A 13,417-nucleotide genomic window follows, 5' to 3' on the forward strand; every position below is an offset into this window, starting at 1 on the left:
GTGCTTGGGTTTGGGACCTGGATCTGCTGCTGAGTCCATCTCCTGGTAAAGGCACACTTTGGAAGGCAGCAGTAATGGGGTTCAAGTACTTGAGTCCCTGCTACCATATGGCAGAACCAGATGGAATTTCAGGCTCCTAGCTTTGGTCTTATCCAGCCCTGGTTGTTTCAGGAATTCAAGGGAGTGAACAAGCAGATAGCAGATCTCTGTTCTTTTTTATATATATATATATAAAATGAAAAGAATTTTTTTTTAATAAAGAAAGAAGGCAGTGGCATGATAAGCACAAGGAATGAAGCAGGTGTTAGGATAGTGAGTGCTGGCCCCGGCTGCACGACACAGTCCTGGGCAGTGTCTCCCCACTTGCTCCTCGTTCTGTCCAGAACTGTCAGTCAACACGGATGGCAGATTGTGCCAATGTGATGGTTCCTCGCTCTGTCTCCTTGTGCAGCCTCCATGAAAACTACTCTTAAATTTCTTTGTTATTTCTGCACATCAGCCACCTCCTCTTCTTGTTTATTTAGATCCCGTTAGGGCTACTCAGCAGCAGAGGTACTCGTGTGGCCTTCTCCAGGGAACACTTATTGCCTATTCCTTTCCGAATTCCTGGAGACCATCCTTAAAAGCTATTTAGCTCTTATTCTGGGAACTTTTCCAGGAGGGGACATGGTGAAGACAGGCATAAGGACACATTTCAGGGGAAAGGGTACGTTATCATTATTTTTCCTACTATCATGGTCCCAGAGGGGTCCTTTCTGTATCCATCCCCCTCCGATTTGTGTGTTGGTCCCTGAGTTCTCCACCGTGCACAGATGCAGCCACCAGCACCAGCCCTCAGGAGATATTTCCTTCTAGTGTAGCCGTAGCTTAAATAATTCCATTTTGCTTGTCAAAACTAATGCTGACTGTGCAACATATCAGACTGACGGTTAACTTAGCAGGTAAGACTGATGTTTAACTAAACAGGTAAATGAGGCCTGCTTGAGGATGACAGAAACCCGGCTTGAGAAAGCTGGCTGAGGTTGCAAAGGTAATCGGGCTCCAGTCAGCATGTCCTGAGGACTGGATTTACGACTGCAAGCTGAACACAACCACTGTGATGCCAACCAGCTTCTTGCTGCCTGGCTGGCGGCCAGCACTCAGCTGGCCCTGTTCTTTGACGCTTTGCTCCTGACCTCCATGTACCTCCTCTTTCTGCTCCCTTCAACAGCTCTCCTGCCAGCCTGAAAATTGGAGAGAGTGTTCATGACAGGACAGCCCACCCTCTCCTCAGGCTGCCGACCTCTTGAATAAACCTGACTTCTCTGTGTCAAAACTCTTGTCTTCTCCTGAGAGGCGAGCAGCCCTGCCGCTGCTTCTGGTACCATGAGTACTCTTAACTTTTATTTTAGCTAAGAATAGATTGGAATCTTCTAGAATAAAATCTTACTTACCATATAAGCACTTGCACGAATTCATATATACACCCCAAATAAATTTTTTTTATTATTTTTTATTTTTTTGACAGGCAGAGTGGACAGTGAGAGAGAGAGACAGAGAGAAAGGTCTTCCTTTGCCGTTGGTTCACCCTCCAATAGCCGCCGCGGCCGGCGCGCTGCGGCCAGCGCACCGCACTGATCCAATGGCAGGAGCCAGGAGCCATGTGCTTTTCCTGGTCTCCCATGGGGTGCAGGGCCCAAGCACTTGGGCCATCCTCCACTGCACTCCCTGGCCACAGCAGAGAGCTGGCCTGGAAGAGGGGCAACCGGGACAGAATCCGGCGCCCTGACCAGGACTAGAACCCGGTGTGCCGGCGCCACAAGGCGGAGGATTAGCCTAGTGAGCTGCGGCGCCGGCCTCCAAATAATTTTTTTTAAAACCCACAGAGCTGGGGCTGGTGCTGTGGTGTAGTGACCAAAGCTGCTGCCTGTAGCGCTGGCATCACATATGGGCACCAGTTCAAGTCCTGGCTGCCCCACTTCCCAATTCAGCTCTCTGCTGTGGCCTGGGAAAGCAGTAGAAGATGGCCCAAGTGCTTGGGCCCCTGCACCCACATGCGAGACCCAGAAGAAGCTCCTGGCTCCTGGCTTGGGGTTGGCCCAGCTCTGGCTATTGTGGCCATTTGGGGGAGTGAACCTGTGGATAGAAGAGCTCTCTCTCTCTCTCTTTCTGACCTCTCCCTCACTCTCTCTCTAACTCTGCCATTCAAATAAATAAATAAATAAATCTTTAAAAAAAAAACCCACAAAACATAGAAACCAATACTTCTCAATAGGTTCTTCATCCCAGCATATTCAAACTCCAGCCACTAGCCTACCTTGTCTATCACAGATAAAAAGTAGCTGTGTTGCTCACTGATAGAGCCATGATGGCAGTGTGTGTACAGGGTCACATAGCAAGACAGGAAGGAGGAAGGGGGTGGGAGAGAGAGAGGAGCCCAACTTGGCTTTTACAACAACTCTCTCATGAAGGCTGCCCTCTGAGCGCACATCCCAGCGACCTAAGGACCTCCCTCCAGACTACACCACATGTTAAATTCTGTAAGTTTTCACCCTTTTACCATTAATTTATGACTGTGAGATTCAAATGTCTGCACGAATAAGGACTCAAATTGCCTCTAAACCACAGCAGAAATGGTGACTCTGAAGGTTCTTTGCAACACTTGGGCAGAGATAGGAACTGCAAAGATGGCTGTTTCTAAAGCAGCTGGGGGTGCATTTGTAAGTCTCATATGTTAAGAAAAAGGGGCAAATGTTCTATAATGTGAGTAATTCTCACCATGATAGAGTCACAACCATTAGGAAAAAATTGTCTTGCCCAGAAAATAGAAGTACAAGGGCGTCATGCATTGTATTGCATTGAAAGAACCCTATTATTACTTCCTATTGATTTTCCTGCTTTCTCTTTTCTTTGTTCAGTTTTGTTAAACCAAGGCCCTATTTGAGCAAATTTACATCACACAAAGTCTCATACCTAATAAAGAACTGACAGTTCAAATCAGGCGCTTCAAGCACAGAATGGTTGGGTAACATTTTACTTTGTCTTTCATTTGTGAATTCTTTGAGATATGTCTAAAATTGTCTTATATTCTGCGGCAGGAAGGCTGATTCTAAAAGAGCCACAAGCGCAGCTGGCACTTTTGGTCTAAGGAAAACTATATTTGTGTTACCAAACCTTATAAGTATTCCCTTTTTGTCTATGTAATTATGTGCAAAACATAACAACTGATATACAGCGAAGTTAATCACCATTAGCATATATTGAGGTCAAGTAAAATATTAAAAGCTATTTTGCTTTGTATAGAAACACAAAGAAATTTAAAATGGTAACATGCCAACAATACAGCTTCAACCGAAAGAAATTTTAATTTGAGATTTGTTCTCATTCAAGCAGATATTGGGATAGGATTTTTCTTTGTTTACAAGGCATGCAAATTATGGCTTAAAAATAGTTTTGGGGCAAACATTCAAGAACCTGTTTAAATACTCCCTGTGATGGGTTCCTTCCACTGCTTCAGCAGCTCACAAGACGCCGCTGACATGGGGAGAAATCCCAGGCTGGTTGCGGCATGGAGCTCTGCCTCCCCCTAGAACTGGAAAGAGGTGGGGGCAGGTGTTTCTCACCACGTGACTTCCCCTGCAGTGTGGAAGTGAAAATCAGGTGGCCCAGGCAGGGACTTAGAATCTTCTGGGAGTGACACAAAGCTCTAAGTTAGCTCGCAACTATTTTGAGTTTTGTGTGGCATTCAAGAGACCAGTGCTGCTGGGGAAAAGTCAGGGGTAGGTGGATGGCATCAGGGGTGCCTCTGAGCCAGCCGCTCTCACGGACGACCTGGCTGTGGACACTCCCAGCTCCCTTTGCTTCACGCCCAAGCCTGGCCTTCTGCCTGACTCTCTGACCTCTGAGCCATCTCCTATTTTTCATTCAATTGCTTTTCTTTTTACATTGGCTTGAACTGTTCTAGTCAAGAATGCTGAACAGTTCATTTCAATTACAAATGACTTGTATCTATTCTCATTAAACTAGATAATTGAATATTTTAAAATACTAGAATCAAAAAGTAGAACTGTTCTTTTAAAATATTTTATAATTCAAAGTCTTCTGATTCAGTCTGCACTCCTACACAGTCAATTTAACTCCTGCAAAAATGCGTTCCCATGGTTTCAGGAGTGCACCATGGAGGCAGGTGTTATGCATACACGCATCCTCACTCTGACAATGGCATCCCATATCAGAATGCCTGTCTGTGTCCTGGGCTGCTCCCCCTCTGATCCAGCTTCTTGCTACTGTACCTGAGAAGAGAGTGGATGATGGTTCAATTACTTGGGTCCCTGCCACTCACATAGGAGACCAGTATGGAGTTCCTGGATTTTGGCTTCAGCCTGGTCTAGGCCCACCTGTTGTGGTTATTATGGGAGTGAACATGCAGATGGAAAATCAACCTCTCTCTCTCTCTCTCTCTCTCTCTCCCTCTCCCTGCCTTTCAAATAAATAAAGTAAATCTCTTTTTTAAAAAAGGAAAATTTTCTTTACAGCTGAACATTAATTTTTAAAAAATCATCCCACCAGGAACATATTTCAATTCAATTCTGAAGGTTATTACCATGTACTGAACAATCTCAGCTTTCATTTAGCAATGTTGACTTAGTACTATCAGATTTTTTTTTATCAATTTTCCAATGTCAAGAACTGTGACAAATCAAAGAGCTTTGCATGATCTTCAAGAAGATGACTTTGGGGGCCAGCTCTTTGGCATAGTGGGTAAAGTCGTTGCCTGCAGTGCCAGCATCCTATATGGACACTGGTTCAAGTCCCAACTGCTCCACTTCCAATTCAGCTCTCTGCTATGGCCTGGGAAAGAGGTGGAAAATGGCCCAAGTGCTTGGGCCCTGCACCTGCGTGGGAGACCCAGAAGAAGCTCCTGGCTCCCGGCTTCAGATCAGCACAGCTCTGGCTGTTGTGGCCATTTGGGGAGTGAACCAGCAGATGGAAGACTTTTTTCTCTCTCTCTGCCCCTCTGTCTCTCTGTAACTCTGCCTTTCAAACAATAAATACCTTTTAAAAGAAAAAAAAAGATGTCTTTGCCCAGTGTGCTGCCAGGGACATAGCTGAGTCTCTTCTTTTGTCTGAGTCCATCTCAGCAGTGTGAGATGAGTCTATGCACGCCGAGGGCAGGAAAATTGTTCCCCTTCCTTTGACGCTGGTCTAAGACCTGTGGTCAAGGGAGTGCGGTAGTTAACGCTTTAAACTCTTCTTTAACTCATGAGAAATAAAACTTTTTAATTTTTAAAAATAGAATTAAAAAGACAAATTTGTTTCCTACAACAAGATGAGCATAACAGTGGACCTAACAGACCAGACACATTGGGTCAGAGGGCAGAAACTGCAAGCTGACTCCACGTTCAGGACCAGAAATGGGCAGGAGAGGACTGGAGGGTAAAGGAAAGAAATCACCCCACACACAAGGAAGGCCATGACCTCGGCGTGTGGGAAGAACGGGACTGGATGTGTGGGATGCCTCAGCTGGAAAGAAGACTGGAAAACACCTGCACCTGCTTCCTTGGGTATGGAGTCAAGTGCTTGAGACTCCAAGATGGACCACAGACCCAGAGTCCACTTCCCACCAGCTCAGGGCCTGGGTCATCAATATCCTTCAAATCATGGTGGGGAGTAGCACTCTGGACCGGGGAATCTATAAGCCAGACTGCGGTCAGGGCGAAACACCCAAAGCAAAAGAGAACACAGAGGGAAAGGGAAAACAAAACAGAAGCACCCTCTTTCAGGATAGGAGACAGCAGATAAAATGCTCATCTACAGAAGCAAATCATATATTAAGTAAAAGAATGAGCTCAATAATCAGGACAAGTCACTCTTATTGAAATGCAAATCTGAAAGTAACATTAAAAAAATCTTTAAGGTCAAAGAGAAAAAGAATGGAGTTACATTATAAAAAAGAAATTACTTGCGGCGCCGGCACACCGGGTTCTAGTCCCGGTTGGGGCGCCGGATTCTGTCCCGGTTGCCCCTCTTCCAGGCCAGCTCTCTGCTATGGCCAGGGAGTGCAGTGGAGGATGGCCCAGGTGCTTGGGCCCTGCACCCCATGGGAGACCAGGAAAAAGCACCTGGCTCCTGGCTCCTGCCAGGATCAGCGCGGTGCGCCGGCTGCAGCGGCGGCCATTGGAGGGTGAACCAACGGCAAAAGGAAGACCTTTCTCTCTCTGTCTCTCTCTCACTGTCCACTCTGCCTGTCAAAAAAAAAAAAAAAAAAAAAAAAAAAAAAAAAAAAAGAAATTAGCCATACATGAATAGTCAGATATGAATAACCAGATACAAAATGTCAGCTGTATATGGATCTGTATGCCAATTCTGTATCAACATCTCCATTTTCATATCTGGAATTTCTCATTGTTTCAACTCTTTTTAGCCATTTATTCTTTATTTGTGCCTTACATGATATGAATATCTATAAGGACTTAGTCACACAAATACAGTTGTTTCTTAGGCCAGAAATACCGGCTGTGTTTGTGGTTCTGTTGCAATTAGCCTTCCTGCCCCAGAATGTATAGTTTTCAGGCCAGAACATAAGACAACTTTGCAACATATTTCAAAGGATTCACAAACGAAAAATAAACTAAAGTGTTACCCAACCAGTTACTCAGTGTTCAAAGTCCCTGGTTCAAGCTGTCAATTCCTTATTAGATGTGGGACTTTATGTGATATATGAATACCTTATAAGATATGAATAAATAATACTTGATTATAAAGATAGAACTATAAGAAATTCTAGACGTTGATATAGAATTAGCATAAACATCAATATATACGGTGACTTCTAGACGAGGTCCAGTTCCATGAGAGAATTAGTGCATAGGAAACAAATCTGAAGAATTTACCCAGAATTTTAAAAGATTGATAAATGGGTGACAAAAGTGAAAGAGGATTTATAAGACACGCAAGTTAAAGTAGGAAGTTCCAACATTTGCCACTCAGGAGAAAAAAATAAAAAGAATAAGATCAATATCTAAAAGAAAAATTACTGCAAATTTCCCATAATTGAGTAAGGAAATTTGTTCTTGTATGGATGCATATTCTGAATTTTTTTTTTTTTTTTTGACAGGCAGAGTGGACAGTGAGAGAGAGAGACAGAGAGAGAAAGGTCTTCCTTTTGCCGTTGGTTCACCCTCCAATGGCCGCCGCTGCAGCCGGCGCACCGCGCTGATCCTGGCAGGAGCCAGGAGCCAGGTGCTTTTTCCTGGTCTCCCATGGGGTGCAGGGCCCAAGCACCTGGGCCATCCTCCACTGCACTCCCTGGCCATAGCAGAGAGCTGGCCTGGAAGAGGGGCAACCGGGACAGAATCCGGCGCCCCAACCGGGACTAGAACCCGGTGTGCCGGCGCCGCAAGGTGGAGGATTAGCCTATTGAGCCACGGCGCCGGCCCCATATTCTGAATTTTTAACAGGATAAACAAGAACACACATCACAACTCCAAAATCAAAAGTATTGAATCTAAGTTGGTGTCTAATATATAGTAGTTTTCTATAATCTTTTAAAATTTATTTACTTATTTTTGTTTATATGAAAGACAGAGAGACAGGTGGATACACACAGACAGTGAGAAGAGAGATTTTCCATCAGATAGCAGTGAGATGGGAAAAGTTGGGGAGATAGATTAAGTTCATGAGCTGGAGGCCACACCTATCCCACCCCCATGTAGTCCTATCATCAATCAGAGGACCCCTCCCCAAGATGCAGCTCCCCTCCCCTGGGACCTGGGGGCAGTACCATGTAACCACTCCCCTTTTCAAAGCTCGTAAGAGGAGGGCGCGTTTTCTCTCTTTTCCACCTCACGGACCCAGGACAGGCAAAGCAGAGTATGAAATTCCCCCTTTTGACCTTTCCTGGCCCACTCTGTCTAAATGAAGCTCTCATGTGTTTGTATATTCTTCTCACTTTGTAAATAAACCTCATTATGCTGCATGCCATGTTAGTGCCTGTACTTAGAACTCTCATCTAAGCAAAAGGCAAGAGCCTGGGATATTAATTTAGGCCCAACCCAGCCCACAACAGCAGGACCTGAAATTCGTGAGCTGTCTCACAGGCTGAACATTAGCAGGAAGCTGGACTGGAAGCAGAGTAAGGACTTGAACCCAGGCACTCCAATACGGGATGCACCATGCCTAACTACTGTGCCTAACACCTGCCTCTTTAAACTCTGGTCATTAGAACTAGCAGCACCAAATGTAGAGTATAAATCTGTGTAGTTCACCAGACTTCTTATAATGTTTGACTGTTGGGAGATGGTTCTCTCTGGGTTTCTCGTGTTTCTGTAGGTCTTGTATTAGATGTTGTTCCTGATGATATTTTCCACGATGTGTGTGCAGCCAACAGTCTTGCAAGTTAAAAAATACTGTCTCTCTCCAGGATAGATGGTAGTTTTATTTGCTGTTCTGGATGGTAAAGATAACATCCCTTTGGGCAGGAGTTTACTCTAGCAGTTAAGACGCTGGTGTTCCACATTAGAGTACCTGAGTTCAGCATCCAGCTCCAGCCTCAACTCCAGCTTCCTGCCAACGCAGGAAGAGACGATGACCCAAGTGACTGGGTACCTGCTGACAGAGAGCTGGACTGAGTTCCTGACTCTCTGCTTTAGTATAGCCCAGCTCCAGCCACTGTAGGATTTGGGGGATGAATCAGTAGATGGGAGTGCTCTCTCTCTCTCTCTCTCTGTCTCTCTGTGTCTGTGTGTGTGTATGTATGTGTTCTGTCTCTCCTGATAAACACACACACACACACACACACATATCCAGTGCAAACTTTGGACAAGTTTGATAGCATCTCTTTTAGAAGACTAGTTTCCTAAGCTCAGGGCTCTCCAGCCATGAGGCAAGCCCACTGTGCATACTGCACCCATCTAGGCCACTCCACACTATCTCTAGGTCTTAGGGGCAGCGACAACCAATGTGAACATAGCACTCATGCTGTCAGCTTAGCTGTGAGTAATAAAGTCCTTTGTCCCTGAGCCAGGAGTCTTATGTCTTCTGCAGGTATTCATGAAGCTAGAAGGCCAACCTGTTAACTTCAAGTAGGGCAAAATCTCAGATCCCCTACACAACGTTAACATCTCAGTTTTTGCTTATTTTGCCTGCATGCTTCTTGTCTGTTTCAGGAAGGACAGGGTTATGCTAGAGCATGCAACTGCATTCACTCATATCAACATGCAGATGGGGGTGAGCCTATGACCGCCCCTCACTGTGGGGATGGGGGTGAGCCTATGACCACTCCTCACTATGTTTCCTTCATTTTCTCACACAGAGATCTCATTTTTTCTCATGGAAGGTGTGTAAGTTCTGCTTCTCTAGCAAGGCAGGAAACTCATGTAAGTGTATATGTTATCATAGGTGTCCCAGGATCCTCCACAGTCTTAGGTTAGTCCCTCATGTGCATAAAGCTTGGGCTTTGGGATTAGGGTTTGAGTCCCTGCTAAGTCTTTCAGTACCTGTGCAACCTTGCACAAGTCAGTTAACCTCTGAAATGTCAGTTCTCTGGTGTGAAAATGAGCTGTCAGGAAACATTTTTCTAAGAGTTACTATAAAATCATGTAGAAAAGAAAGTCCATATACAGTGTCCAGTCCTTAATATGCACCAAAAAAAAAAAAGAGACAGAGATTCAATATGTAAATCTACAACAGGAATTCAAATAAGCCCTGTCCTATTCTCTATTCACTTCTCCCAACTCCTAACAGTGATACGTTCTTGATAGGAAGCTAATAGGATTCTTAACAGTGAATTTAAATTACAAAACACTAGTATTTGATTTAACAATACTATCTATATGAATCTATCTTAAGGAAACTATAAAGATTTGTGTACAACTCTGCTCATTACAGTGCTATATGTTAAGCGTAAAAACAATTGGGAACAATCTAAATGTTTAATAATAGAAGATTATTTAAATGCATCATTGACTGGTCAGGCAGGGGAATACCGTGTAGCTATTACCAAATTTGTGGCAGAAGGATAATTACTGACATGGATATTCACTAACCAATGAAAGAAAAAAAAGCTCCAGAACACATATAAATATTATTTTGATTTCTTTCTTAAAATATATATCCAAACCACAAAGATACAAGTTATAGATTAAAATGTTCTATCTGTTAAATTTTGTTTGTGTACTTGTCTTTATCTTCTGAGTTTCCTACAATAAACATATATACTATCAAAATCCAAATTGTAAGTATAAAGAGATTAAAGCTAATTTAAAAACACATTTTAATCAGGGGAAAGACACGTCATACTGCCAAAATCCCAAATCTGACGACTGTAACTTTACAGGCCAGCAAAATATATAAGAAAACACACACCAGTACTCATCGTCTATTGAAGAATAATACTTTCACCGTTCTGATGGAGTTGCTGAAGATACGCTGCCAAGAGTTCTACCAATTTCAGAAAGCCACACGCATGGGACACTCACTCTGCACGCAAGTGTTCCATCACCTCTCACTCACAACCAGGCCACTTCAATGTGTTATTTTCATTTACTTTTTGACTGACACAACGACGGCATTATAAAGCTCTTTAGAGCTTGTGAGGTCAAGATAGTACCTGATTACCTGGCCTTTTCTGTGCCTCCCACACGGTGATGAATGTCAATGAATTCCATGAGCTGGTTTTGTAGCATCACATCTTTGCCTTCGATTTGAGTAATGAATTTATGCTGCAAGAGATCTGACACTGTTGGACGCTTTTCATAGTCTTTAGTCAAGCACCTGCACTGGCAAAAAGGAACACATGATTCTTAAATAAGTTAGAGTTTTCCAACTAGTATTCACCTTCCTGAAACACTAACACGGGAGAGTGACACTCCTCACAAGTGGTCAGCCCAGGCACATCTCAGGATTATTCAGCCACAATCCATGAGGAAGCACCTGCTTGTGGAGGTGCGCACATCTGTGAGGGATGATGCGGCCACAATGCTGACTGCACATCACCTCCCAGTCTCCCGGTGGCTGTTATTAGTGCACGGGGTAATGACATACAGTCTCTACCGTCAGCCGGAAGTCAGCAGGCAGACAAGTGACAAGGAAGTCCTTCCAGCTTCTATGCTTATTTAAAATCATTCAAACTTTCTCTTTCCCTCCATGAATCCTTTCAAAGGCTTCTCAGTCGATCTATTTCTTTCTATCTGAGAAAACTGCTAAGTCATGTGACGAGACCAAATCCTCCGAGGATGTTTAAACTCAAGTCGGGTGTTTTTTGAGGATGGATTAATGCATAATGCACTTCTTTACAGGTTTAACCCAGAAAATATTCACACGAAAGGATAAGGCCAGAGACTGCACCTGAATCAACATCTCAGGAGGAGGATTTGAACAGACTTGAGATTTTTCTCTCTTTTTTTTTTTTTTTTAAGATTTATTTATTTGAAAGTCAGAGCGACAGAGACAGAGGGGAAGACAAAGAGGGAGATCTTCCATCCACTGGCGGATGTGGCCACATCTGTTTAGTATATTCAGCATCTTCTACCAAGAGGCTGAGAGAAAAGAGTCTGCGAGAACACAAGGAGGCTTGATGATCTTTCACGCCTACGCTTTCACCTGACAACATCACTAGCACATGCTCTGAGCTGGATTCTATTAAAGAGACAGCTAGCAACATGTCTCAAATCGCGTGGGAGAGTCGCATTTCCTTTGTGGAGTTTGGCAAATTACCTCCTACTGACCCCTCGCTGACTGACCAACCAGGGGTCGGTCATCCATCACTTCATCTATTTAAGGTGAAGGCAGAATAAAAACTGTGAAGAAGGTCTGTAAGACAGATTTCTAGAAACAGCAGATTCCCAGTTGCTATTCAGTCATGTGGAGGAAAGCTCTTGGCCAAATATTCATCCCATTTAAATGTTCATTGAATTTCACAGGCATAGGCATATTACAGATATGATTGTCTGATTCACCAATTGCAATGAAAAGGTTCTCATTGTGATGAGTATTCACAATGCAAAGAATTGGAAAATTAAGCAACCGACCAAACAGATTATGGCTGAGCAAGTGGAGATGGTGATGGGACACTGACAAAAGGCAGGTGGCTGGGGAGCGTGGCTGGGGAGCGTGTCCGGGGGTGACAGGCAAGCATAGAAACAGAGCTATGGGTACGTAAACACACAGGACCCTGACACCATGCTCTGAACAAGGACAAATTCACTGGACATTTGGAAGACCCAATGGATGCTTCTTTCAAAGAATGTAATGAAAACCTCTGGGGTTGCTGAACAGAGAAGAAATGGGAAGGGTCCGAGATGTGCAGTGGCGCTGCTGTAAAAACCATATTTCAAAGTCACAGTGGATGGTTTCTCCACCTTACTCACTTGCTGATAAAGTCATTGAATTCTGCAGACCACAGCTCAGGCTGCCTTAGTTTCGGGGGTGGATTCCTAGGAAAAAGAAGAGCCAAGGTTGGATTGTGTACACTGGGAGACTGAGCTCCAAAAATTTAGGCACTGCTGCAGTTGAAGGTTCTGCCAGTTATAATCAAGAATCAACATCATTTCCCAATTCAAAAATGAGTAATTAGTGATTAATCATTTTTTATAAAAAAAAAAGTGGCAGGTTCTTGTGTCTCTGAAAACACTTCATATATGATCCAATGTTTCCAATAGTTCATTCTTTTTTAAAGATTTATTTATTTGAGAAGGAGAGTTACAGAGAGAGGAAGATATATCTATATATATACATCTATCTATCTATCTATTTACCTATCTGAGAGAGTGTGAGAGCACGCTCTACCATCTACTGGTTCACTCCTCAAATGGCTGCAATGGCTGGAGTTGGGTCAATCCAAAGCCAAGACCTTGGCACTCCATCTAGGTCTTCCATGTGTGTAGCAGGGGCCCAAGTGCTTGGGCCATCTTCTGCTGCTTTCTGGCCACAGGAAGCTAGGTAGAGTAGCTGGAGTTGCAAGCAGTAGCTTAACCTGCTGATCAACAACGCAGGTACCTTCAATGATTCCCCCTCTCCCTCTTAAAGAAGCTTGCTTTTGTTTGCAAGCTCTAAGGGAAGACATCAACACTGAGCAGAATGGAAACAATGAGTACTGGGGAGAACATTTTCCCATAGGAGTCCTGCAGAGAGTGTCTGGGGAATGCTGTGGGTGCCGAGAGGTGATCTGCAAGGACAGCTGTTGAGAGCAGGGAGGAGACGGCTTCAGGGGTTGGGATGCTTTTGTCACTGCACCCATGGCAGGAAGCAAGGGTTATAAAGTGCTACAAAGTATGGAACCAGAACACACAATTTGCTACAAAGCTCTGAATACCACTTAAAAGATTTTGCTATTAATTCGCTTCATTTTAAGCTGAGCAAATCTTTTCCTTTCTGGCACGCTGATGGATGCAAAGGAGCCTCACTTGAAAGGAGGCTGACTCACTCTAATCACGCCGCA

General features: G+C 44.0%; 1 protein-coding gene across 1 annotated transcript in view; it reads right to left on the reverse strand.

Annotated features, from left to right (window-relative positions):
- The window catches only part of MYO3A (myosin IIIA), a 236,160-nt gene that overhangs the window by 133,453 nt on the left and 89,290 nt on the right, over positions 1-13,417 (reverse strand). Inside the window, exons 9-10 of the mRNA XM_089312433.1 lie at positions 12,348-12,413; positions 10,597-10,752 (exon numbers count right to left, since the gene is read on the reverse strand). Coding sequence (XP_089168559.1) covers positions 10,597-10,752; positions 12,348-12,413 — 222 coding nt within the window. The remainder of the gene's footprint in view (positions 1-10,596; positions 10,753-12,347; positions 12,414-13,417) is intronic.

Source organism: Oryctolagus cuniculus, chromosome 13 (genome assembly GCF_051225735.1).
Source record: "Oryctolagus cuniculus isolate XC-2025 breed Fujian yellow rabbit chromosome 13, ASM5122573v1, whole genome shotgun sequence".
Taxonomy (NCBI): Eukaryota; Metazoa; Chordata; class Mammalia; order Lagomorpha; family Leporidae; genus Oryctolagus; species Oryctolagus cuniculus.